The sequence below is a fragment of the Chelonoidis abingdonii genome, chromosome 2 (genome assembly GCF_003597395.2).
Source record: "Chelonoidis abingdonii isolate Lonesome George chromosome 2, CheloAbing_2.0, whole genome shotgun sequence".
Classification (NCBI taxonomy): domain Eukaryota; kingdom Metazoa; phylum Chordata; order Testudines; family Testudinidae; genus Chelonoidis; species Chelonoidis abingdonii.
In genome coordinates this window covers 195757341-195784337 of record NC_133770.1, presented here as the reverse complement: position 1 = coordinate 195784337, position 26997 = coordinate 195757341, and the positions used below count along the sequence as shown (strand labels likewise).

Below are 26997 nucleotides of genomic sequence, written 5' to 3'. Positions count from 1 at the left end.
ATCATCTGCAAACTTTGCCACCTCACTGTTTACCCCCTTCTCCAGATCATTTATGAATAAATTGAATAGTATTGGTCCTAGAACTGACCCTTGGGGAACACCACTAGTTACCCCTCTCCATTCTGAGAATTTACCATTAATTTCTACCCTTTGTTCCCTGTCTTTTAACCTACCCTTTGTTCCCTGTCTTTTTTAATGAAGTCACGAGGGATGGCTTAGCCTTTGCTAGGGGAATGGTTGAACCTGTTTCTATGACCTACGAGGGCGCAGGGTTCTATTCCACCTATTTCCTAGTTTGCAAGAAGAAGGGCAGGTGGAGACTGATCTTAGACATCTGTCATCTCATCCACTTCATATGCAAGCCAAAGTTTTGTATTGTCACCCTAGCAACCATCATACCTTTGCTAGAAAAGGGCATATGGTTTATGGCTCTTGATATGCAGGATGCTTGCTTTCGTGTAGATATCCATCCTACCCACAAATGTTTCTTGAGATTCATGGCAGGTCCTCAGTATGTCCAATACAGGATTCTATTGTTCAGACTCACTGATGCTCCATGGTCTTCACCAAAGTTTTCTTGGTAGTGGAGACCCATCTTCGGTGTCAAGGGGTCCTTATATTCCCTTATCTCTACAACTGATTGATAGCAGCTTGATCCAAAGCGGAGGCTCCAGTCTTGACCTCCATGCTGTTCACAGCCCTCTCCTCCCTGGGGGTGAGTGTAAAGGTTAAAAAATTAAGTTTGGATCCCACACAGTCCTTAGAATTCATTGAGGCCCACATTGATATGGTCTCTGCATGTGCCTATCTACTGAAGGACAGGTTCCCGACCCTACAAGAACCAGTTACCAGGGTGGTCTCCGGTTCTTCTGTTCCCGTCAGGATTTGCCTTTCTCTTCTTGGTCACATAGCGACCTGCACATACATTACTGCCTTCTCTCATCTTTGCTTTCACTGCTTGCAACTGTGTGGCTGTGAGGGCCTATTCTCTTATGCACTATACCAAGGACTTCCTGCCCCCAAGGTTCTCTCTTCCCTCTAATGGTGGACAAACCCAGGTCAGGTCTGTACCAGGATATCGTTCTTCCTGTCATCACCAAGCATGATTGTCATGGATGTGTCATTCATTGGATGGGGCGCCCACATGGGTGAGCACATGACACAAGAGACTTGAGCCACTCAGGTAGGGTTGCCAGTTTTGGTTGGATGCATTCCTGGAGATTCATAATTTTTAATTAAAGATTCATCTTTAATTCCTGGAAACTCCAGGCCAATCTTGGAGGATTAACAACCCTACACTCAGCAGCCACAGTGTCATGAATCCCGAATGCACATCAACATCCTGGAAATTCAGGCGGTGTGGAGAGCATTTCACTCATTTCTCCCATCCATTCACTCCCGTCATGTTCTCATTGTGTCGGACAATTACCCCCACCATTTCCTGCATTAACAAACGGGAGCATGAGGTCGTCAGTGCTCTGTGTGGAAATTTTTTGTCTTTGGGATTTGTGCATTACCCACAAGATCCTGGTCTCAGCAGTGTATCTTCCCAGGATTTGGAATATAATTGTGGACTCTCTAAGCAGGAAATTCATGGCTGCCCATGAATGGGACTTCCGTGACACTGTGGCTGCTGACCTTTTTGACCTCTGGTGGACTCTGACCTGGGACCTCTTGCATCCCACACCAACAGCAAATGCCCCTAGTATTGCTCCACAGTGGGGAGATAAGTACCCTTTCACAAGACAGTGCCCCGTTCATCCGCTGGTCAGACCAAATCATTTATGACTTTCCTCCCCTACTGTTCCTGCCACATGTCCACACAAGATCATACAGGAGAGAGCGATGGTCATTCTGATTGCTCCATTCTTCCCTCACTGTTGTTGGTTTCCCCTCCTTCTCTGCGTGTTGGCGCGTCCCCTGCCAGCTTTCCTGGAACTCCTCACGTAGCATGGAGGCAGGATCAGGCATCTCAATCTGCAGATGCTTCACCTAAGAGCTTGGTTTTTGAACAGACATCTTCTCTAGAGCAGAAATGTTCATCAGCAGTACAAGACATCCTCTCGAGTAATCCATGAGGCGGGTCCTATAGAGCCGAGTGGAAGCGTTTCACCCTATGGGCCCAGCAGAGGGGTTTTGCCCCTGAGCACATGGACATCCCTCTTCTTCTGGACTATCTCCTGTCCCTGAAGGTATCAGGACTCCCTCTCAACTCCATCAAGGTTCATGTAGCCACTGTCAGTGCCTTGCACCCCCTAGTGGAGGGGCACTGTCTCTGTATGCATCACTTGACTACCAGGTTTTGGAAGGGCCTCCTCTAGACTTAGCCGCCTGTTCAACCTTTCGCTCTGCAATGGGACCTTAGTCTTGTCCTCTCGGTGTTGATGAAATTGCTCTTTGAACATATGGCCTCCTGCTCCCTGTCTCTCTTTTCCGTGAAGGTTGCCTTCCTGGTAGCTATTACTTCTGCAAGAAGGATAGGCGAACTGGGGGCCATGATGGCGGATCCCAGTTTTACTAAGTTCCATAAGGGCAAGGTTTCCCTGCACTTACAACCTTAGGCAGAAAGTTGGGGCGTATCCTTCTTTCATCTCAACCAATCTATACACTTACCTGCTTTCTTTCTGAAGCCTCACTCCTTAGTGGAGGAATGGCACCTTCACTCCCTCAGTGTCTGCAGGGCCCTGGCCTTCCACCTGCAGAGGATGAAATCATTCAGAAAGTTCCCTAGATTGTTTATCACTCTAGCGGACAGGATTAAAGGTCAAGTAACCTTCACTCAGAGGGAACTCTACAAGCATTATGCTTTGCTATTAGTTATTGTTACTGTTGTCACCCCTTGGTGTATAAAGTCCACTGCACAAGAGTGCAAGCATAGACTACAGCTGTGCTTCACTATCTCCCAACTGTGGACATATTTAGGGTGGCCATGTGGAGTTCGGTATATACCTTCTCTTACCATTATGTCTTAGTGCAAGACTCTACGATGGATGCCTCATTTGGCAGGCCATTCTCTGTTACATGATTGCATTGTCTTCCTCTCTCCTTCCTCTTAACTAGGTACTACTTGTTAATCACCCTCAGTGGAATACAATAGGGACATCACTCGAAGAAGAAGAGATTACTTATCTGTAACTGGAGGTTCTTCGAGATGTATAGTCCCTATCTGTATTCCAACCCAGCACTTCTTCCTCTCTGTTGTGGATCTATTTGATTTAAGGTGGAGAAGGAACGGAGGGCACAGTTGGTCTGTCCTGTTCTTTATCTCTTTGGACAAACCACGAGACAGAGCAAGGGCAGACCAGTGGACGCTACTCCTGTCAAAATCTCCAGCTCCGGATGCATGGTGCATGCATATAACCCTTGGTGGAGTACAGATAGGGACCATGCATCTCGAAGAACTTCCAGTTACAGATAAATAACCTCCTCTTCTCCAGAGTGGCTGAAGTTCTTCTTTGTTAAAGCCAGGTTCCAGTGCATCTACTAAACTCTCTGGGAGGAGAATTTCAGTTCTCACAAGCTCTAAATTATCTGCTGACATATTAGTGCATGTGGAATGGCTTCCATCTTGGCTGAAACCAGAGATTGAACTGAACACCTCCAGAGCTAAAAGCATGACTGAAAAATACATTACTTATATAGCGAATCCCAGTGTTGTCTGATGCTTCTCAGTTTTATAGGGAGTAAAAACCCTATTAGGTGTGTAGAGCCCATTTCATACATACCAAGGTACTTCCAAGTGTAACATTAATATCAAAAGTAACCTATTTTAATTTTGATTTTTTAAGCTAGCTAGAACAAAGGAAAAACTTTAAAAATACCAAATGTCAGATATATGAACCTTGTTTTTAAAGAAGGGAGTTGTACCACATTTGAATGCGCATCAGGGAAGTTTGTGAAAACCTGATGCGCTGGTATTTGCAGCTAGTACAAAGTGAGCCACTGGGAATGACACATAATCTACAAACAGGATTCTAAACATTAAGACTATTTTGCAAATGTAGGGAGTAAAATAGGAAAGGTCTTAGTAATAAAATTCTTAAATGTAAGATTAAAGTTCAAAGAATTAATCCTATTTCTGTGAAAAAGTACATTGCTTAAATTTAATCTTTCATTTCTGTTCTCCTTTTATAAATGTAAAAAGAACAAAATTCTAATTTGTAGCCTAAATTCTTTTAAATTCAGTGGTGTATATATATATAGTATGTTGACTTAAGTTCTTTTAGGATGTGCACCAAGTAGAATTTCTTTAGGCAGAAAGTTCTTAATGTAAGAGAGAATTTTTTTCCAGGCGGCTCTGTATGTTCCCTATCTGGTGCAGTCTAATGGTGGAGCCTTCACAAGCAGCGCCTGTTGGGGTGCTTTCTCTTCCCCCCCCCACTCCTCCCGCCCCCGCCTTTAAGTGTTCACAAAGAGTGAGGATATATAAAGGGGCACTACTCCCTCTACAGCCTCAGTTCTTTCCGACCACAAGCGCCAGTCAGAAGTGAACCATGCCGGTCTATCTGATCCGGGATTTTCTCCTACCTCAGAAGCAAGGTCCGTTTAAAGCTGTGTTCCAATCATTATTTAATGAGGACTTTATACTCACCTCCTGAGTTTTCAGCACTGCTTGCCAAACTACCCATAAATGGGAATATACAGAGCCACTCAGAGAAGAAATGAAGGTTATTTACAATCTGAATTCTTCAAGATGACTGCATAATCACACTTCCCATCCACCTTCCCTTCTTGCCCAGAGTGCTTGCTTTCTCTGAGTCAGTAGTGGAAGGAACTGAGGTCATAGAGGACGTAGCACCCTCTTATATAGGTTCATCCTCAGAATGTTTTTTAATGCTGTTGGGAGGGACAGAAAAGCAGTGTGCGCGCTCCAGCAGGCATTGCTGGGAGAATGGTCCACTAGTAGGCTTCACTGTTTGACTCGTTACCCATAAATGTGAATATGCAGAGTCATCTCAAAGAGCTCTAGTTACAAGTAAATAACCTTCATTTATTAATGGTGGTAGCCAATCTATTGCATGCTTGTATCCCTGTTTGATAAGTGTACTGGAAAAGAATATGCTTGGTTACGGTGGGAATTCCATAATAATAATCATAATAGATAAAATTTGCGGAGAGAAGATATATTTTTAAAAGTACTAAAAAAGAAAATTAGGTAACATGTAGGAAATCCATTTTATGAGTTTGCTCACTAGAGTAGATTTTTTGTAAAGGTCTGGCAAGAGATTATGGAAAGAAAATAGAGTAATTTTTTGAAAATAAATCTTTTACAAATAGGCAAAATCAGTTTAATTGTTAATGGAAAATGAAGATATTGGGCATAATATTGTCATGAAGATTAAGGTGATTTGGTGCTGAGTCACATGATCTTTAGAATCAATCTAAGAGCTTCCATTTACGTTCTTCATATTGTGTACTCTAGATTTTTTGTATAAAGGTATTAAAAGACCTTTCCTCCATTGGAGCTATTGGAATCTGCTTTCGGAATGGCTATTAATTCTCTGATATCTTCGTAGTGAATTTGACATTTCTAATAAAACACTGCTATTTATCAGCTTTCTGCTATTCTGGACACTGTTTTTAATAGTCTATTTAAAACAGACAAACAAACAAACCAAACCTAGGTGTCCCCAATTGCAGACCTATAATCATGATACTTTTTTTTTTTTTTTTGTAGTGATCCTGTGAGAAGTATAACAATTCAGTAATTGACTATGCTATGCTTAAATCCTGTCAACACAAATATACAGCTCAAAAATGGCTAATATATTATATGCTATTCCCATATACACACTCCACACTGTAGAATAAAATGTTACTGTAGGTGTATTTTGTCCTCCTTCATTACAAGTAACTACGATTAAATAGGATTATCTTGATTTTATTTTAATCGTATTTCTATAAGCAGTATTTACTCTAAGGGGAAGGTATCTGAGAAATGCATTACGCTTTGTTTACTAAGTCTTGGCAAGAGTCTTCACTGTCTGTTTTTAATTCTCATCTTTTGAGTGACAATGTCAATTTATCAGATTGTTTATTAATTTACAAATATAAACACGCACACATCTAATTTCAGTGTTGTTTATTTTAGGTTCTGTACGTGAAGAGAATGGAATAAGATGGCATGTTTGCCCATATTGCTCTAAAGAATTTAAAAAACCCAGTGATCTAGTGCGCCACATTCGAATTCACACGCATGAGAAGCCATTCAAGTGTCCCCAGTGTTTCCGCGCCTTTGCTGTGAAGAGCACTCTCACAGCACACACAAAAACACACACTGGCATTAAAGCTTTTAAGTGCCAGTATTGTACGAAATGTTTTTCCACCTCAGGAAGCTTAAAAGTTCACATTCGTCTGCATACAGGTAAGGCCTGTGAGTTATCCCTATGGTTTTATATAATGTTCAGAAGTCCTCCAAGAATAGGGGACAGAATTTGGATTGTAGATCTGAAGGCGATCAGCACGGTCATAAATATCAAATATAGAATGAAGTATTTTGTTTCTGACAAATAACTTTATAAGAATTTAAATGGTAGCCCTGTTGTATTCTTGTATTATAAACTTTTTATTCACCAAATATTTTAACTTGTTCATGTCCCAATTCTCATTGGTGTGTGGCTTTTTTCATTCCCTTTTCTCTGCTAAACCACAACTGGCCACCTATGTTGTTTTCTTCCTTCACTCTTGTTTTTCATTTTCTCCTGGAACATATACCCGGAGGGCCAGTTCTTTAGCTATCCCAGGCTTCCAGACAACAACCCTTACTTGAATTATGAAGCTACTGAATCATTGAAGGTGGTCAGGCGAACTGAGGCGGCTGCTTTAGGTTCCAGACTGTGGGGCAGCGCTACTAGGACCCAGAGTGTAGAAAATTGTCTGCTGTTGGTGCATATGTATTCTCTCTGCTCTAGATGCACAGAGATGGTGGAGTGCTGTGATGGAGGAAGGAGGATACAAGAGACATAACAGGCAGGCAGGAGAAAAGGTGAGAGGGAATAACAGAAAGCGCAGGGAGAGAAAGGAGGAGGCGTCTCTTATTTACCTCTTCAGCACCCTCAGGAGCCTGGGCTGATTAACACCAGCTTCTCAGGGAGCTTTCTGTTTCCTCTTGCTTCCCTGAACCCACCTGAGGAGAACAGGCAGTCAACTGAAGTAGTAGGAGCCAGTTAGGCCCTTAAGACGTGATATCTTCCCTCACTCAGGCCCTGCTACCACCCTGCTTATTTGTCCCCTTCAATTGAGTGTTGAGAGCCACTATAGCTAGCACAGAACAGCAGTCATGAGTGAAAGAAGAAAACACCCCTCTGGTGCAGCATTCAGAAAAAAAGAGAAAGCAAAGGAAGCTTTCCATTCTAAACAGGAAGGAGCTCTCCTGAGATACATAGACACAAATGTTCACAATGAGCCTTCTGGCCTCAGTGAGGATGTGAATGGTGAGGAGATGCCTGATTTTCCAGTTAGTCAGCGTGCAGGTGACCTGGCAGCTACTGCAGCATCCATATCTCCATCTCAAATGGATGTAACCATGCACATTCCTGAAGAAGAGTGTAGATCAGAGAAGACTGTGGTGGAGGCTCAAGAAACAGCTTAACTTAGAAACTTAGTTCCTTAAGTCTAGATGATCGAGGACTGTGGACCCATTTGAACAGTAGCCTGAGGGACTTCCTTGTACTGCATGGGCCACAGCAAGTGAAAAATTTCACGTTCTCCAAAGACAATGAAAATAGAAGTTTCCATCCAACACATTACTGGCATGAAATCCCCAATGGTGACAAAGTGGAGAGGCCATGGCTTATATACCCAAAAACCCAGAATGCTGCATACTGTTTTTGTTGCAAACTCTTCCAGTCTAATGTTCCAGCCACGTTGGATTTTACAGGAACAAAGGACTAGAAAAATCTGGCTAGAAATTTGGCCTGGCTTGCGAAAGCAGCAGATGACCAGAGAGCATTCCGTAGGTGGAAAGAACTTGAGATGAGACTAAGGTTAAAGGCCACCATAGATGATCAGCATCAAGAGAAGATTGCATCAGAGTCTCTTTACTGGCAAAATGGTCTGAAAAGGCTTATTGCCATTGTGAGAATGCCTGCTACCCAAACTCTAGCACTGCGTGGCACTTCAGATCAGCTGTATGTGCCAAACAATGGAAACTTCCTTAAAATTGTGGAGCTGATGGCTGAGTTTGATGCTGTACTCCAGGAGCATCTCAAAAGTTTCAACACTCAAGAAATGTACACACACCACTACCTTGGAAAAACAATTCAAAATGAGATCATACAGTTACTGGCAACAAAAACAGACACTGATCCGAGCGTTAAACCCTAAAACTTTTTTTGTCCCATGCAGTTCTCATTCATTGAACTTGGTGGTCAGTGATGTAGCATCAGCTTCTAGTGAGGTTGCTGAATTTTTTAATGTAATTGAAAGCATCTCCGTATTTTTCTCTGAATCAATTCATCGATGGCAAATTTTGAAGCAACATCTGGGAACGTCCTTTCTGATACGGAAACCACTGAGTGCCACACGATAGGAAGTCGAGTGGAGGTGATAAAGCCTATCAAACACCAAATCGGGAAGATAGATGATTACATAGTTGCCATTATGGAGGATAATGCTATAACAGGAACTGTTCATGGCAGAACAGTGGCAGAGGGAAATGGAATCACCAGAAATATAGATAACTTCACATTTCTGTGTGGCTTAGGATTGTGGCATGACATACTGTTTGAAATAAACATTGTAAGCAAGAGACTCCAAGATGTTGACCCTGATATATCTGGAGCAATGGAACAACTGGAAAAAGCAAAGTCATACCTACAGTCTTTCCGGTCAGATGAGGGATTTCAAAACACTCTGAAGAGTGCACAGAAGTTGGCAGAGGAACTTAATGCTGAAGCTAATTTCCCACCCATTCAAGAATACAAGAGTCAGTGAAGAAGACGATGTTTTGATTAGGAGACACGGGATAATCCCATAAAAGACCCCAAACAACAATTCAAAGTTGAATTCTTTAATCAAGTGCTAGATTGTGCAATTCATTCAGTTGAAGAATGTTTCATACAGCTCAAGGAACACAGCAGTATATTTGGGATGTTGTATGATATTCCAAAACTCCTCACTATACCTTAAGAAGACCTACACCAGCAATGCAGGGCACTAGAAACAGTGTTGACACATGATGACATGCGAGTGATTTAGGTGATCAACTGAAAGCCCTTTCAAGATGCATTTTAGCAGGATCAACTCCAAAGGCTGTTCTAGAATATATGGGCACAAATAAGATGACCACCCTCTTTCCAAATTCTTTTGATGCTCTGCGCATACTTCTAACACTTCCTGTAACAGTTGCCAGTGGAGAACGGAGCTTCTCTAAGCTGAAGTTAATAAAAACACATCTATGCTCCATAATGACACAGGAGTGGCTGGTTGGCCTTGCAACAATATCAATAGAGCATGAGCTGGCCCAGACTGTGGACCTTCAGGAAGCAGTTCAAATCTTTGCAACCAAGAAGGTATGGAAAGTACCACTTTGATTATTCAAACAGATAAAAATGCCAGTGTTTACTATGCAGACAAGAAAAGTTACGTTTGCTGTTCAGGTGTTTGAAAGTTAAGTGTTACTTCAAATTTTTGAACATGCCGTTTTAAGTTGTTTGTTCTCCTTTATCTCCCCTTTATCATCTTCTTGATCTCCCCGCTTCAGGTGCCAAAATGCTGTCGGCTGGCCCTGAAGGTGGTAGAAGCTTGTGTACCTGAGTTGAAAGCTGCTGAGCGCAGTACTTCAGAGATTCCAATATCTGTGGTTTTCCAGCATGGAGTTCAGCCTTCAGACATTCCTACTGGCTTGTAGTTGACGGTGAAGAAGATGCCACATAGTCACTACTCCCTCTTTCCATCAGTTTGGGAATCTTCCATTTCTGCTCTGTTCCCCAAGGAAAAATAACACACACGTCCTCCCCACATTTGGTCTTGTCAGTCTCTGTAAACACACTGTTATAATTTTACTGTTTGGATTACACAGCTTTTATTCCTGCAGACATGGGAGTAAACCATGAAGTAATATATTTTAATCTCTTCCAGGTGTTAGACCTTTTGCTTGTCCTCACTGTGATAAAAAGTTCAGAACATCTGGCCACAGGAAGACCCACGTTGCTTCACACTTTAAACACACTGAATTACGAAAGATGCGACATCAGCGTAAACCTGCAAAAGTTCGACTAGGAAAGACCAACGTTCCAGTACCGGATATTCCTTTGCAAGAACCCATACTCATCACTGATTTAGGTGAAGACTGAGTTCGTATGTGCTGTAACTTGCTTATTGTAATCCTGAAATTTGGGTTTAGAATATGAATGAAGTAGAGTACACTATTAGGCAAAGGCAATCTATAAACTCACTCAAGAAGATGCACCTGGAATTAACTGTTCAGCAGCTGCAGAGAAAGCTGTACTGTCAGCTATTTGAATTGAAAGTGTACTTTATGAATTTATAACAAAGCATTTTTTTATTGATAGAATCCTATAAAGCTTAACAGAAAAAAAATTGTAAAATATGCAGTGTATAAAAGGTAAACATATGCATTTGTTTCCTTTAGGTTTTTTTTGAGCTAATGCTTAGAGAACATATTCTAAAATCTCCTTATTCTAATCATGTTTATTCTTGATACAATTATAATTTTATATGGCTTTAGTGGATTTTGTGTAAGTGGGAACTCAGTTGAATTAGTGTTCCATTAGCGATAACATTTGAATATGGGAATATATTCTAGAAAGTTTACATGACATCTTTCTGTTCTGGCATAGGATGTTATATGATTTATCACTTTTTAAAACCATTTTGTTGGGAAAAGTTAGTAGTAGTTCAGCTTTAGATGAAGGATTGTATTGTAAATAAGAGGTTGGCGACAGTGGGCAAGATATTATGATATGTATGTACTTACATTTTCACCTAAATATAGTTGATTTAGACTCCATTAGTGATGGGCAGTTTTCTGCTTTGACTACCTTAAACTAGATATACTAAACATAGTATTATTTTCAAAACTCCAACCAGAGTACAATAACTATGTGAGGTTTTGAATGAAAAAGGTCAAACTATAGACCTAGAATATTGTTAAATTGTTAAAGATATTAACATGGCCATAACAATCAGATTGGCTCCATTATTTTATTAATGAAAAAAACTCCACAAATTACTTCTTTTTAAATGAAACTGCCAATAATATCATAGCTTTGCAATCCTATTTTAGTTTTTTATATAATAAAGGTAGATTTAATAAAAGTCCTGTTTAGTCATGTGCGTTTTAAATGTAACACTTAAGAGCTTTTTAGAGATGTGGGTTCAAATTCTTTTCCATGTCTAGTCTTCACTTCCATAGATTACCATTTGCAGCTCCTTATTTCTCAGCCAAACTCTATGCTGGTGCTGGCATAGTTTAAGCTTTGTCTTGACTAGGATTTAAAGGTGCGATATTAATATGTGTTTGCTAATGTTCTAAAACTTTACTGTGGACAAGGCGTTGGATACAGTTGTAAAGCATGTTATCTAATGCTTTTAACTAGCACATTTTTAAATGCTAGTCAAGACCAAGCTTAAACTATGCCAGCACCAACACAGAATGTGCTGTCCGTAGCCACTCTGTACACAGTAGTGCATTTGCTTTTTTTGTATTTTGATAGTATCCTTACTCTATTATCATTGCTTGTCTTGAAAGATCATTATGCTTCTGTTGGTTTTAAGAATTCGTACAGGTCGCTAATATTTTAGAGTAGACAGTTTGCCTATTCAGTTTGTAAAATCTTTTTTCCCTTTGTAAAAGGAATATATACATGTTGATTCCACACCCTCCTACACGTTTTTATTTTAAGAATCTCTTGACATTAATCATGTTAGACTACATCAAATCATTTAGTCATAGGATATAATAGATCAGCCAGGAGTGAATTTCAAGTACAACTATGTAACTTTATTTTTTAGACCAAAGAAGAAATAGAAACATATTTTGTTCTGTGGTGGAATTAAAATGTCTTCAGTGATTAGATTGATTTGATTAAATTGCACATTTCTAAATGTTAAGAATTGTGAAATACATGGAAAAGTAGGGTTTTTTTACAGATATATTATAATTCTTGCACGTTACCCGGTTTGAAATGTGCTGTGTAGGAATCTGAACTTCTACTGCTCCTCCAACAGGTGGCACATTCACCTTCCCTCTGGTGACATTTAAGTGTTCTGAGAACTATCATTTTCTTTTCTGTGAATGGTGATGAGAAATTCCAAGCTGCAAATGTCTTTGCTCTGTGTTGGTGGTATGGCTAAACTGTTTCTTGGCAGAAAATTAAAAAGATGTAGGTTTTATTTTTTGCTGAAAATATTTTTCTTTCTTTCATTTATTTATTCGTTTGCTCTTGGGTCCAGATATTTTAAGGCTGGTTTCTTTGCATGTTCCCTATGGTATTTTTAATTAAAGTATTGACCAAAAAGTGCCATTATGACTTCAGTCATTTTTCTGAATTTGACTGATGTCCAATACTATTTATTCCTGCTTTTGGTTGGGAACAAATGTTATTTTAAAGAATAAGTTCTCAAAAATATCTGGTTAAGTTTCTGCATCCTGGGTAAAGTGTCTCTTGTCTTTCCTGGCTACTTCAAACATTTTCTCATTCATCTGATCAGTTATTGAAATAATTAAAGAATATTTGGCTGTGTTCACAGTAGGAATTTTCATTACTTTTCCAAATATTTGATGAATGCCAGTGGTAGCATGAGTGATGTTTCTAATGTGGACTAGGCACATGCTTTTCCACTACTGTACACCTGCCTGGTTGTGTGTTGGTTGTTTTTTGTGTGTGTGTGTGTGTGTGTGTGTGTGTGTGTGTGTGTGTGTGAGAGAGAGAGAGAGAGAGATCTCCAAATACTAATTTGTGTGGAGCCACCTCTACAGTTTAAAATGTTGATATGGTAGCTCCATACCTCTGTGATATGGATCCTAAGCTGCAAGAAAGGGGATAGAAACACTATTTTGGAGAGGGGCAAGGATAGGTTTGCAGGAGGAGGCGATTGTCATCTATAGTTGTTAAGTCTCTACTGAGAGGAGCTCTACTTCTATCAAGGTTTAGGAACAACACAGCAGGAAAGGCACTTGCCAAGTGAAGCTCTGTTCCTGTTTGATTTAGAAGACCCAGATCATCTCCTGTAGACCTCCCCTGCTCCCCCCTGCCCAACAAAACAGTGCTAAAAGAAATTCATTGGTCACATATTCTCTTCTTAGCTGCTGTTTTTAATCCCAAAGGATGTTCCTCTACTCTTGTGCTTTTACCTTCAAGGTTAGCAGTGTGGAGCCAGGCAGAAGAAACCCTCTAAACTTTCCTTTGTGGGGAGAAATAAAACACCTGTTAGGAAGAATGGTAGGTGGGCAGGCTGAAGAGCTAGAATGGTGGGTGGACAATTATCCTGGTAACCACCTCCTAATGCTGGTCCTGATTCTAGACTCTAGAATCTAAAGTAATACAGGACACTGGGGTTGTGTAGTAGTTTTTGTTGTCAGAACTGGGTTGCAGTGCAATGAAGTTTGAAAACCCCTGAGCTAGAAGATAGCAAAAACTGGCTATTTCTGTGAATTTAAGGAGCACAAACAGATTTATGTAGCCTCTTAGTAAAAAAATAAATTGTACAGTAACTTTTTACAAGATTGCACCCTACTGCTATGCACAGGACTCTGTTTTCAGTTCAAAGATGTGTGAATGGTTTTAGAACTTTTTACCTGATAAATCTGCTACTACCCCACATTCTGTCACATCATGTGAGAAGGGGTTCTTTTGTGAATTTCTGAGACTAGGACTTGGACAGTTAGTAGCAGGAACTCTCCTCATTTTGCAGAGCTGAAGTTGGCTGTCTTCAGGGTACAGTGTATAAACAGCATCTGTTTAAATAAGGTTTGTTTTTTTCCCCCCAATGAATTTGTGATGGCACTGAAAAGATAACCGTCAATTAGTGGAGGTAGGTGTTGGGCAAACAAGCATTGATAACTTCTATTCTCTGTTTCAAATGTAGGTTTAATGTAATGTGAGGAAGACCAGTGCTGCAGTGATGGGGTATCACTTATATAAACTCTTCCAATTAAATCTCATGTAACAAAATTACACAGCAGTGGGACAAAATGAAATCTAGCTAATTAAAGTGTCTTGCGAAATGACTGAAATAAGATCCGTATATAGGACTTCAGTCAGTTGGTAGTGAATTAGTAAATAAATTGGGTTTTATTGAACTTATTTTGGATTTTGTTGGAAATAAATGTCTAATATGGACTCAGAGGATTGTATTTGCAGCTTACTGTAAGGGGCTGGAGCCATTAGTGCTAGAAGGAACTGTGCAGCTAAGGTACCACACGTAATTTTAAATAGATACTGTAAAGATGTTTAGGTTTATTTTCTGTTACTACCGATTTACTATATTTAATAATATGGATTGTTTTTTAAAAATGTTTAATCTCTTTATACCATTGCAGCTTTACCAAATGATCTCATTTTGTTTTTTTGTTTTATACATGCAGGTCTTATCCAGCCAATCCCAAGGAATAGCCAGTTTTTCCAAAGTTATTTTAATAATAGTTTTGGAAATGAAGCAGACAGGCCATACAAGTGTTATTACTGCAGTCGAGCATATAAAAAATCTTGTCATCTTAAGCAACATATCAGGTAAAATAAACACAGAAGAGAAAGGAAATGTGTTTAATAAAAGTTATTTAATGTGAGGACAGTTAAAATGGAAGAATAATTTGTGGGAGGTGTTTATATAGGACTCCTTGCTAAGGCTTCAGCTCTACTATCTTGCTGTCTTTAGCTAGTGAAACTACAGAATTAACTTTAAACAGTCAGGTTGGTCCAGATTTTTTGCTAACTTGTACTCTGTGCACTGCCATCAATATCAGTGGGGTTGCTTGGGGATATTAGTGCAGAATTTATCCTATTGACTCTTAAGCTCCTGGTTTTTCTAAATTATGTACAAAAATGGGCAAGCAGTTGTATGGACATTTACTGCACGAATTGAGTGAGTTATGTTAAAGGGGCCAATTATATGTTTAACTGTTGAAATCAGAAAAGGAAACTGGGCTTATAACTGCATGCACATTTTTCTGTGCACGCAGTTCACAGCTAGTGGTTATCAGTGCATACTTTCTTACTGGTTGTTTGAAGTTCAATTCAAAAAATAATTTTGGGTATGCATTATGCATGTAGTATAGTTCCTGTGGGGAAAAATCTGATCATGTAATTAAAGATCATAAGGTTAAACAGGCAATCTTAATTCTGGCATTTCCAAACTTTTTAATGCTTGACTTTACAACCTTAATATTCTTTGAAGGTCGGCTTTGTGTGTATGGGGTGTGTATGGAGAGATGAGTGTAATTTCTTGGTTTTTAAAAAAAAGCAAAATGAAAAAACAAATTTTCATTTGTCGTCATATTGGCACCCACATTGTTCATCTGCAAAGTTGAAACCTTTAGCTCCACTACACAGACTTTTGCCTTTTGAGCTAACTGAGTTACTTATAACAATAGTAGGTTGTCATCCTCTCTGTGGATCAGCACTAGTAGGGGATGAGACCTATATTTTGGCAGTAGGTGCCACAGGTATTTGCTGATGGAGGAATGGTGAGACTCAGGACTATTGGATTCCATTCCAGGGTCTATAAGGAGTGATGTAGTAGTCATACTGTTCTGCCAATTTTACTTCCCCTCTCCTGCAAGATTGATCCTTTGTGCCCCATCGCTTCCAAATTGTGCCTGCTCCAGTCAAGTTTCCTTAGTTCCAGTTCCATTCTCTACCACTCAATCTCCTCATACAAGGCCCAGTCTCCTTGCACAGCTGGACTTGGTTTCCCTCCCCATCAGCTCCTTGTCTGATTTCAGTCTTCACCTTCACCCACTGGCTCCGAGTTTTAATACCCCACTTCTTAGTTGCATTTCCCTGCCCTTGTTCCTTCACCCAATCTGCTCTCTCACTCCATCCCTGTCTAACTCTGCATTTTAATCAGGGAGCTGCTGGACCCAACCAGGTTAGGGAGGGCAGTGTGCACACAGAAGAGACAGTCTCCCAGCTTTCAGCTCACAGCAACCCACGGCCTACTCAGCCCTGAGTTGGAGCCAGGGCTGGTGCAAGGAAGTTTCGCGCCGTAGGCGAAACTTCCACCTTGCACCCCACCCAGCCCTGCAGCAGCTCCCCGCCCCCCAGCCCCGCTCTCCCACCTGCCACGGAGGGAGCCGGCCCTGCCCAGGACACTCTGTCTCGCTCTATGGTCTCGTCGGGCCCTTCTTGCCCGCAGGAGGCCAACTCTATGGTTACCCGCTGGCGGGCGGCCCGGATCTATGGCTCTGCCTCCAGGCCGGGACGCAGCAGGGGAGGAGCGAGGGGCGTGCCCGAGGGGGCGTGTCCTCCGCCCAGGGGGAGGAGCGAGGGGCGAGTCCCTGCCCAGGGGAGCTGTGCCCTGCGGTGCAGGTGCGAGCTGCACACGGCCAGGTGTGCTGTGCCGTCCCCTCCGCTGCCAGCACGGCCACTCTGGGCTTGTGCACAGCGCACAGCTGTAGGGACACGGCCGTGTCGCTAACACTCAGCGTGGGCAAACGCGCTTTGGCCGTACTTTGTTGGCAAAATACTTCCACACCCACGAGTGGCGTTAGCATTGTCAGCAGGAGAGCGCCCCTGCCAATAAAGTTGCGTTCACTCTACCACTTGCCGTGGCAAAACTTTTGTTTTATGCGGGGGGGGGGGGGGGCTTCGCAACTTTGCAGAGAGAGACAATGGGTGCTCCACCGCCTTAGCTAACAGCCACTTGGCTTTTACCTCATGCACTAGGGAAGGGGTAGGCAACCTATGGCACGGGTGCTGAATGTGGCACACAAGCTGATTTTCAGTGGCACTCACACTGCCCGGGTCCTGGCCACTGGTCTGGGAGCGCTGCATTTTCATCTAATTTTAAATTAAGTTTCTTAAACATTTTAAAACATTATTTACTTTACATACAACAATAGTTTAGTTATATATTATAGAAACATAGAAAGAGGCCTTCTAAAGACACTAAAATATATGACTGGCATGCTATACCTTAAATTAAAGTGAATAAATTAAGACTCTAGACCTAGACAAATTAGAGGATTGGGCCAAAAGAAACCTGATGAGGTTCAACAAGGACAAGTGCAGAGTCCTCCATTTAGGACGGAAGAATCCCATTCACTGTTACAGACTAGGNAGTGTGCCCCCTGCCCCCAGGGCAGCTCCCCACCCCCTGGCCCGAGGAGCCCTGCGGTACCTCCTCACCCCAGCTCACCTCTGCTCCGCGTCCTCTCCAAGCGGGACTGCACAGTGGAACCCCTGGGCTGGCGGCTGCCAGCAGCGGCATGCTGACCCAGGGGACCCCTTGGGCTGCCGGTGGCACGCCAGGGCTGCCCAGAGGATTCCAGGGGCCTGAGGTCTTTGGTGGCGGGTGCCCTCGCTTCGGCGGTAATTTGGCGGCAGGGGGCCCTTCCACTCCGGGACCCGCCGCCAAAGTGCCCCGGAGACCCGCCGCGGGGCCCCCTCGCCGCCAAATTGCTGCCAAAGCGGGACCAGCTGCTGAAGTGCAGCCTGGGTCTTCAGCGGTAATTCGGTGGCGGAGGGTCCCCGCCACAGGTCTCCGGAGGACTTCGGCGACTGGTCCCGAAGCAGAAGGGCCCCCCACCGCCGAATTACCGCCAAAGATGGGGCTGCACGTCGGCAGCAGGTCCTGCTTCGGCAGTAATTCACCGGCGGGGGTCCTTCCGCCCAGGAGCAGAAGGACCCCCCGCTGGCGAAGACCGGGAGCAAAAGAAGCTCCAGGGGGCCGGGCCCCGCGAGAGTTTTCCGGGGCTCCCGGAGTGAGTGAAGGACCCCGCTCCAGGGGCCTTGAAAAACTCTCATGGGGGCCCCTGCGGGGCCCGGGGCAAATTGCCCTTCTTGCCCCCCTCCCGGGCGGCCCTGCAGCATGCTGACCCAGAGGAAGCCCTGTGCTGCTGGCTGCCGTGGTGGCGCACTGACCCAGAGGAAGCCCTGGGCTGCTAGCTGCCGTGGTGGCGCGCTGACCCAGAGGAAGCCCTGGGCTGCCAGCAACGGTGCGCTGACCCAGGGGACCCTCTGGGCTGCCAGATGCTGCGGCGGCACACTGACCCAGAGGACACCCTGGGCTGCCAGCTGCCGATGCCACCGGCAGCTCAGACTCCCTCTCCATCCCAGCAGCAGCGGCCGCTTAACCACTTAAAAAAAATTTGGGGGCGCTGCTTTTTGGTGCCCCCAAATCTTGGCGCCCTAGGCAACCGCCTAGTCCACCTAAATGGTTGCACCGGCCCTGGTTGGAGCACGCTCACTGTGGACAAAATCTTCAGGGAATTTAGCTGCAAGTCTCAACTGAGCATTTGCAAACTGAGATTTTTCAGACTTGACTAAATTTGCATGTATTTTCATGGGAACAGCAACAGGCATATCCTGGATATAAAGGCTACCCTGGCCTAATTTCAAGACCCTGCTCCAAGGCATGGTGGCACTAGAGGTCAAAAAAGGGTCACCAGCATTTTTTCCTGATCTCATTCTTGGAAATGGCGGAATTGTTTTAGCTGAAATTTTCCAGTAGTAGTAATACTTAACAATCAGCCTTAGGCAGAAGGTTGGCATGCAGAATTTCAGCTCAAATATTTTTAAGTTTGACGAAGTTCTAAGTGAGAAGTTTCTACTGACTCAGCCTATAATTATGTGCTTAAGTGTAATTATATAACCATTTTTAAACTTATATTTTCAGGTTTTGTTGAACAAAATGTTAGGTGCTCTTTGGTTATGTTTTTTCTTATTTTGCTGTTAATGACATTGAAAAATCAGACGCAATTTGTGCTTTTGCTTTTTTTTATATTTTTTAAAAGATCACACACCGGTGAGAAGCCATTTAAGTGTTCTCAGTGCGGAAGAGGTTTTGTCTCGGCTGGAGTGCTAAAAGCACATATTAGAACTCATACTGGATTGAAAGCTTTTAAGTGTCTTATATGTAATGGGGCCTTCACTACTGGTGGTAGCCTCAGGCGACACATGGGGATTCATAATGATCTTCGACCATATATGTGTCCATATTGTCAAAAAACATTCAAAACTTCATTAAACTGCAAAAAACACATGAAAACTCATAGGTAGGTGTAAAACTTTTTTTTTTTTTAACTCTTTCAGTACATTACAGTAGTTCATTCCTTGAAACCTAGCTTTGATTTAGGAGCTATGTTTTGTTATCTGGGTTCTAGAAGAGTTAAGAGTAATTTGGCATAATGAATTAGGAAAAAGCCCTTGTTAGCATCTAGCATAATGGGTCTTGGTCTATAACTGAAGTTCCTAGGCACTACTTCAGTACAAATAAATGATGATAAAATAGTAAAAATGTCATATAAAGATCTAAAATAGTGTCTAGGTGTGTGCATCATTTGCTAATAAAAGATCTCTTCTTTCATTCTCAGGTATGAGCTTGCACAGCAGCTTCAGCAGCACCAGCAAGCTGCTTCAATAGATGATTCAACAGTAGATCAGCAAAGCATTCATGTTTCCACTCAGATGCAAGTAGAGATTGAAAGTGATGAGCTGCAGCAGCCAGAAGCTGTCACAACAGATCAGGAAGCTATTTTAGAACTAGACCAGCAGCAGGTGGTAGCCACAGAAGAAACAGGACTGGGACAACAATTGACTGACCAATCTTTAGAGCAAGATGAAGGTATATATTCAGAACATCAAAAACTACACTAAAGAAAAAATCAGTTTTAGGTGAAGTTTCTAAATTATTTTATCTTGAAAACGTTTATGAATTTGGTTTTAAGACATCTGAAATAATGGTTTAGAAAAACATATACTTTCTGTAAAAGTGTACAATAATTACTTAAAATTTATGTAAATAAGTTAATTTTTCTTATCCTGCATAATTCTATAAAATATACTGGAAAATATAAAATATTTTATATTAACCCTTACCCATTTCTATTTGGCAAACAAATCTAAACTATATATCTCAAAAATATGCTATGTAATACTTTATACAAACATATTCTGTCTAAATCACCATCTTCTAGCACAACTTTTCAGGGTGTTATCAAAGCACACGTGCACAGTTGGTGGAAAGAATACAAAATATTGTGTTAGTTGCCACTGCCAATATCAGAAAGGTAGATCTGGTTAAATGAGATGTTTGTGTTCGCAGTTGATCAATAGAGTTGATTAAAAAAATTAAAACTTAAAAAAAAAAATACAACACCTAAAGATTTAAATCTGCAGGAATGCACCTGGCAGATAATTTTAAAATAAAAAGATTTAAATAGCTTGAATAATGACGTATTAAATAAATTTATTTGTGATTAATTGTGTATCTACCTAATTAATTTACCTTCTTTTTTTTTTTTTTTAATTTATGTTCCTGATTTCAGATAGGTTTGTGACATCCCAACATGCTTTGCAGGAGAACATCAATCAGTTTGAACAGCAGACTCTAACACAACAGTCATTTGATCAGCAAGGGTTATCACAAGGTTAGTTATAGATAAAAAAATTTAAAATTACAGCTCTTAGTAAATTTGGCCCTAAAGTGTTAGAATTATTAAAAGCTTCAATTCTGTGGACACAGAATATGGGTAACCATGTGTTTAGCTGTCCCATTCATGCATGCACAAAAGAAGACCTACTGAAAACCTGATCTTAACTATTTTGAAAATAGACCTTGTAATCTGAAAAAACTGAGTTTTAGGCTATTTAAACTTGTCTAGGTTTACTTTAAAACAATCTCTATCTAGTGGTTACAGCATGAGATTTATAGTCAGGCATTTTGTATTCTGTTCCTAGTTTGAGTGACCATGAGCTGTCTTCATAGCATCTTCTGTTTCAACTAAACAACATATTAATGGAAAACAGTAATGTTTTCCTACCTCACAAAGGCATTGAGGCTTACTTAATGTTTGTAAAGCACTTTGAGATTATTGATGAAAAAGCACCAGGTATTAAAAATGCACAGCATTAGTTTATCAAATTTACATACTGCCATAGCAGTACCCTTTAAAATTTGCAAAAATATATGCAAAAGTCAAAAATCTCCTATTAATTTATTATTTTGATGTTTACATGTATTTTTGCAAATGTTGGAGGGGAGTGGGTTATCAAGGCTGGGCAAGTGGTGTAAATCTGGTAGTATTAGAGTGAGTGAGGGAAGGGTAATAACATTAAGAACTGGCTGGATCCCTGAACTAATCATTTAAGATGCCTTAACACTGAAGCGTTTTGAAGCTGTAAAATAAATTTTTAAAGGAAGCATAATAATTTTGCATGTTCTTCTTAGACTACTTGTTCACGTCCATTTCACATTAGGTGTGCATGCGCCGCGTGGCACGGACATTGGGAACTTTCCCCTTAGCGGTTCCCATCGGGTCGGCAGGGGAGCCCCCTAGAGTGGCACCTCCATGCTGGTGCATATATACCCCTGCCGTGCCGACCCGTCCTCCCCAGTTCCTTATTACCCTCTGTGGTGGCATTGGAACAACTCTTTCTCTCGCTTGCGAGTGATCCCTTAGCACAGTTGTAGCAGTTATTAGTAGTTAGCACTTCTTAATTGTTAGATACTTAAGTCTCCTTTGTTAGAGTTGAAAGTTGCTTCCAGCACCAGCCCCGGGCTGCGAGGCATGCCGCAGGCCCAGGGATTTAAGGCTTGTGCCGCAAACCTATGCCGACTAGTGACCACCATGACTCCTGTCTCCGTTGTTCGGAGGAATTGCACCAGACTGAGCGCTGCAAGATCTATAAGGCGTTCAAGCCCGGGACTAAGAAAGAAAGGGACTTTCATCTCAAGTAGTTGCTCGTGGAGGCCGCGCTGCAACCTTCGGCCTTGGAGTGTCCGGCTTCAGCGTCCTCGGTGTGTTTTGCCCTGGCGTCAGTCCGTGATCCGGTGCTGGTGGGGCATCGTAAGCCTGTGGCACTGAGGAAGCAGGACAGGCCCCAACACCGCTTGACCTCTCCAGCATGGTTGAAGGGGCAGCCAAAAGGCGACAGGGGGCGCTCCCTGCATAAGAAGGCGGCACCTTCCAAGGGGCTGGGCACTCAGAGGGGCGGCCCCAGGACATACACCAGCTCTGGTGGCACAGGTCTGTCGAGCTCCGGGCTAAGTGGTTTGAGTGCCAATGAAGGGATGGAGGAGATTCTAGAACAGCCCTCCACACCAGACACCTTTGAGGCGGCAAAGAACCTCATTGAGCTGTCGGCGGCAAGCCCCCTCTCAGGCAAGGAGAAGCCTCTGGTACCATCACCAAGGTGCCATCCAGAGGGAAGCCGGTAATGGTGTGCCGCTCGAGGTCATCGCCCTGGCACTGCTCCCAGCACCGCTCTTGGTCAAGCTCAGCCTCCGTGGACTCCCAGATACCCTTGAGCCAGCGGGACTTGGTGACACTAGAGCTGAGCCATCATGCGGCACCTGCCCCGTCGGCGCACCGCTCCCCGGCGCCGTCGCTAGGCCGGCACTGAAGGGACATAAGGCTGAGATCATTGGCCCCAGGCAGAAGGCACCAATCCTGGTCCCAAGAGCATCGGTACCGATCCTGGTCAGTGAGGAGCTGTTCTCCAGCCTCCCGACGACACTGAGCCACTGCACCGCCTTGGCCATTGAGGTTGGAGTCTGAGGTCGACTCAGGCAGCTTCAGCTACATCTGCAGGGCGCCAATGGGCAGGGAGCCCCAGGCAGTGTGGCAAACCCTGTGGGGCCCACCAGGACAATGGCCCTTTTGGATCCTGTGGGCCTATCATCAACAGCAAGAGATCTCCTCAAGAGCTTCGAGGTCTGTGTGTTCGGTACATTGGTCCCGGTCCCTGCGCAGGCACTCCTCGACAGCTAAGGAGGCCACGGTGTCCAGATCATCGGACACTTCTCTGGAGCACTGGTGAGCAGAAGCGACACCGAGCCCGGTGCCATCCTGGGGACAATCAACCTGGCAGGTTGGAAGAGGCACAGCAGCTCCTCATCCCTAGACGAGGCTGTGGCGGGCACTGCAGTGTCGTGGCCACCTCTGATCAACCACAGGGCGCACCAGGAGCTGCTCTGCAGGGTTGCCCAGAACTTGGGCCTACAGGCGGAGGAGGCGGTTGAGCAGGAGGATCCTATGGTGGACATCTTAAGCCCTGAGGGTCCCTCCAGAATTGCGCTCTCGCTCATAAAGACAATCCAGACCAACTACAAGATTGTCTGGCAAACCCCGACCTTCAGCGCACCAGCGGCCCAAGGGGGTAGAGAGGAAGTACTTCACCCCTTCCAAGGACTGCGAGTTCCTCTTTTGTCATCTGGCCCCCTGTTCTCTGGTCGTCTCAGCCGTTAATGAATGGGAGCGTCATGGTCAGCAAGCCCTGGCTCTCAAGGCCAAGGAGGCTAAACATTTGGACCTCTTCAGAAGGAAGGTCTGCTCCTCTGGGGGCCTCCAGTTACGGATTGCAAACCAGCAGGCGATCCTGAACAGGCACAATTTCAACTCCTGGGTGGCAGTTTCAAAATTTAAGGACCGCTTGCCCCAGGGCTCTCAGCCTGAGTTTACGGGCCTCGTAGAAGAGGGAAAGGCAGTAGCCAAGACCTCTTTACAGGCCTCTCTGGACTTGGCAGACGCAGCAGCCAGAATGATCGCCTCGGGTGTGGTGATGCGGCGCTCGGCGTGGCTTCAGGCTTTGGGCCTCGCTCCCAGAGATCCAGAATACCCATCAGGATCTCCCCTTTGAAGGATCTGGCTTCTTTTTGGATCAGACTGATGCCAAGCTGCATAGCCTCAAAGACTCCCAGGCCACCCTCAAGTTGTTGGGAATGCACACCCTGGCGACTCAGAGGAAGCTGTTCAAGCCTCACTGCCACTGCTGAGGTGGTTACCAGTCTCGTCCTAGGTAGGAGCAGGGACAATAGGCGCAGGCGGAACAACACGCCTGGCCAGGGCCAGGGCAAACCCCAGCCTGGCAATAAGCAGAGATTTTGAAGGTGCACTCGAGGACAGTGTACCAACCTAGCTCCTGGATCCTTCCCCATGTTTCTTGAACCAGTTGTCCCACTTTTCCCATGCATGGTCCCATATAACATCAGATTGTTGGGTCTTATGCACGGTACAAGTGGGATACATGCTGCAGTTCTCCTTCCCTCCTACTCACCCTTCTTCCCTGTCCCTCTTCAGGGACCCCTCTCACGAGCAACTCCTTATGCAGGAGGTTCAGTCGCTCTTCAAGGCAGGTGCGGTGGAGGAAGTCCCTCAGGAACTAAGGGGGAAAGGGTTTTACTCCCGTTTATTTTCTCATCCCCAAGGCAAAGGGGTGGGGGCTTTGGCCCATTTTAGACCTTTGCGGGCTCAACAAATTCTTAGTCAAGGTCCGCTTCTGTATCGTCTCCCTGGGCATTATTATCCCATCCCTGGATCCAGGGGATTGGTATGCTGCCCTGAACAATAAAGACACATACTTTCATATCACCATTCACCTGGCTCACCGGTGGTTTGCCATAAACCAGCACCATTATCAGTTTATGGTCCTCCCATACCTGTACCTCGACGATTGGCTCCTCGTGGGTCAGTCGAAAGAGGAAGTCTGTTCCCATGTAACGGTGGCCCTGGACGCATTCCTTAGACTGGGTCTCCTCGTACGTGCCCAAGTCTTCCCTGATAACAACTCAAAGGCTGGAGTTCATTGGGGCAGTGCTGGACTCGGGGCAGGCGTGAGCGAGCCTCCCGAAACCCAGATTCCTCGCCATCCAGCGCATGGTAGACTCAATACTAAGGTTTCCGACTACTACAGTCAGATACTGTCTGCAGCTCCTAGGGCACATGGCGGTGTGCACTTAGGTGGTCAAGTACACTTGGCTGAGGCTCAGGAGTTTACAAGCCTGGCTCGCCCGATCCTATCGCCTGGGCAGAGATCCCCTAGACCTTGTTGTAATGGTTCCTGCCCAGGCATTGGACTCCCTGCACTGGTGGGTGAATCGGCCAGTAGGTATGCAAGGGTATCCCTTTCACTGTGCTGCAGTCTGCTCTGACACTAGTGACAGATGTGTCAGACCTCGGTTGAGGGCTCACTTAAGGGACCTAAGGCCACAGAGCTTGTGATCCAGGGATGAAATGTTGCTCCACATCAATGTGAAGGAGCTCCGCGTGGTTTGTCTAGCCTGCCAAACCTTTCATGCTACTTTGGAAGGTCACAGCATGACAGTTCTGACAGACAACGCCACCGCCATGTTTTATATAAACAAGTAGGGTGAAGCCTGCTGCTCTTCCCTCTGCCGTGAGGCTCTTCTCCTGTGGGACTTCTGGATAGCCCGCTCCGTCCATCTTGAAGTGTTGTACCTCCTGGGAGCACGGAATGGGCTGGTAGACCGCCTCAGCAGGTTGTACTGCACGCACAAGTGGTCGATGAGGTTGGATATCTTGCAAGCGGTCTTCCAAAAGTGGGGTTTTCCCCAAATGTATCTCTTTGCCACCAAGGGCAACAGCCAATGTCCACAGTTTTGTTCGTTGCATAACCACAGCCCGGACTCCGTCACAGATGCGTTCACAATCACTTGGGGCAGGAGTCTGAAGAACGCCTTTCCTCTGCTCCCACTCATCCACAGAGTCCTCAAAGTTCACAGGGACAAGGCAACGATAATTTTGATCGCCCCCACTTGGCCTCATCAACACTGGTTTATGACCCTGCTAGAGCTGTCAGTGGCTGCCCCGATTGCCCTGCCCTGCACCGGGATATCATCATGCAGGACTGTGTGCGCCTGCTCAACCCGGATCTGCAGTCTCTGCATCTCATGGTGTGGAAACTCTGGCTAAATGTTATGGAGAGCCAGTGTTTTCTTCCGATAAGGCAAATTCTCCTTGGCAGTAGGAAACCCTTCACTAGGGGGACCTACCTAGCTAGGTGGAAAAGATTCTCCTGCTGGTGTGAGTCTAAGTAGGTACAGCCACTCCAGGCCACCATTCCAGTCATCCTAGAATACCTCCTGCACCTCAAGCATCAAGGTCTCACCCCTTTTTTGATCAGGGTGCATCTGGTGGCCATTTCAGTGTCCCACCTGGGGGAATCCGGGTGTTCAGTGTTTTCTAACCCCATGGCGATGTGGTTCCTCAAGGGACTGGAGAGGATATTCCTTTACTCGCACCTGCCGGTCACACCCTGGAACCTAAATCTGGTACTCTCCAAGCTCCTGGGCCCTCCATTTGAGCTCCTCACCTCTTGCTCTCTTCCACCTCTCCTGGAAGGTGGGGTTCTTGGGGGCCATTACGTCCGCAAGGAGAGTGTCTGAGTTGAGGGCCCTCACCTTGAAGCCGCCTTATAGAGTCTTTTATAAGGACAACGTGCAACTAAGGCCACACCCTAAATTCCTCCCTAAGGTATCTCCCAATTTCATACGGGCCAGGACATTTGTTTGCCAGTATTCTTTCCTAAGCCACACACAGACCCGAGTCACAGTAGCCTGAACACTCTGGATGTCCGAAGGACCCTGGAGTTCTATTTGGAGCAGACTAGGCCTTTCCGCAAGTCGACACAGTTGTTTGTTGCCATAGCCGACAGAATGAAAGGTCTTCTGGTCTTGGCGCAGCGTATATCATGGATTGCGGGCTATATTTGCATGTGCTACGAACTTGCCAAGGTTCCAGCCCCGACAATCACAGCCCACTCGACCATGGCGCAAGCGGCTTCAGCAGCTTTCCTGGTGCAGGTCCCAATCCAGGGGATCTGTAAAGCAGCCACGTGGTCCTCGTTGCACACATTCACAGTCCGCTACGTGGTCAATGAGCAGGACAGAGATGACAAGGCAATCGGCAGAGTTGTTCTCCAATCAATTGTTCCATGACGCCTACCTTCCTCCTATGGTAAGCTTGTGAGTCACCTAATGTGGAACGGACGTGAACAAGCACTCGAAGAAGAAAAGATGCTTACTTACCTTTTGTAACTGTTGTTCTTCGAGATGTGTTGATCACGTCTATTA

General features: G+C 44.3%; 1 protein-coding gene across 10 annotated transcripts in view; it reads left to right on the top strand.

Annotated features, from left to right (window-relative positions):
* The window catches only part of ZNF236 (zinc finger protein 236), a 200841-nt gene that overhangs the window by 62676 nt on the left and 111168 nt on the right, over positions 1-26997 (top strand). For all 10 annotated transcript variants that reach the window (XM_075062894.1, XM_075062898.1, XM_075062893.1 and 7 more), the window contains exons 11-16: positions 6092-6364; positions 10081-10284; positions 14552-14696; positions 18920-19180; positions 19499-19749; positions 20453-20554. In XM_075062894.1, coding sequence (XP_074918995.1) covers positions 6092-6364; positions 10081-10284; positions 14552-14696; positions 18920-19180; positions 19499-19749; positions 20453-20554 — 1236 coding nt within the window. The remainder of the gene's footprint in view (positions 1-6091; positions 6365-10080; positions 10285-14551; positions 14697-18919; positions 19181-19498; positions 19750-20452; positions 20555-26997) is intronic.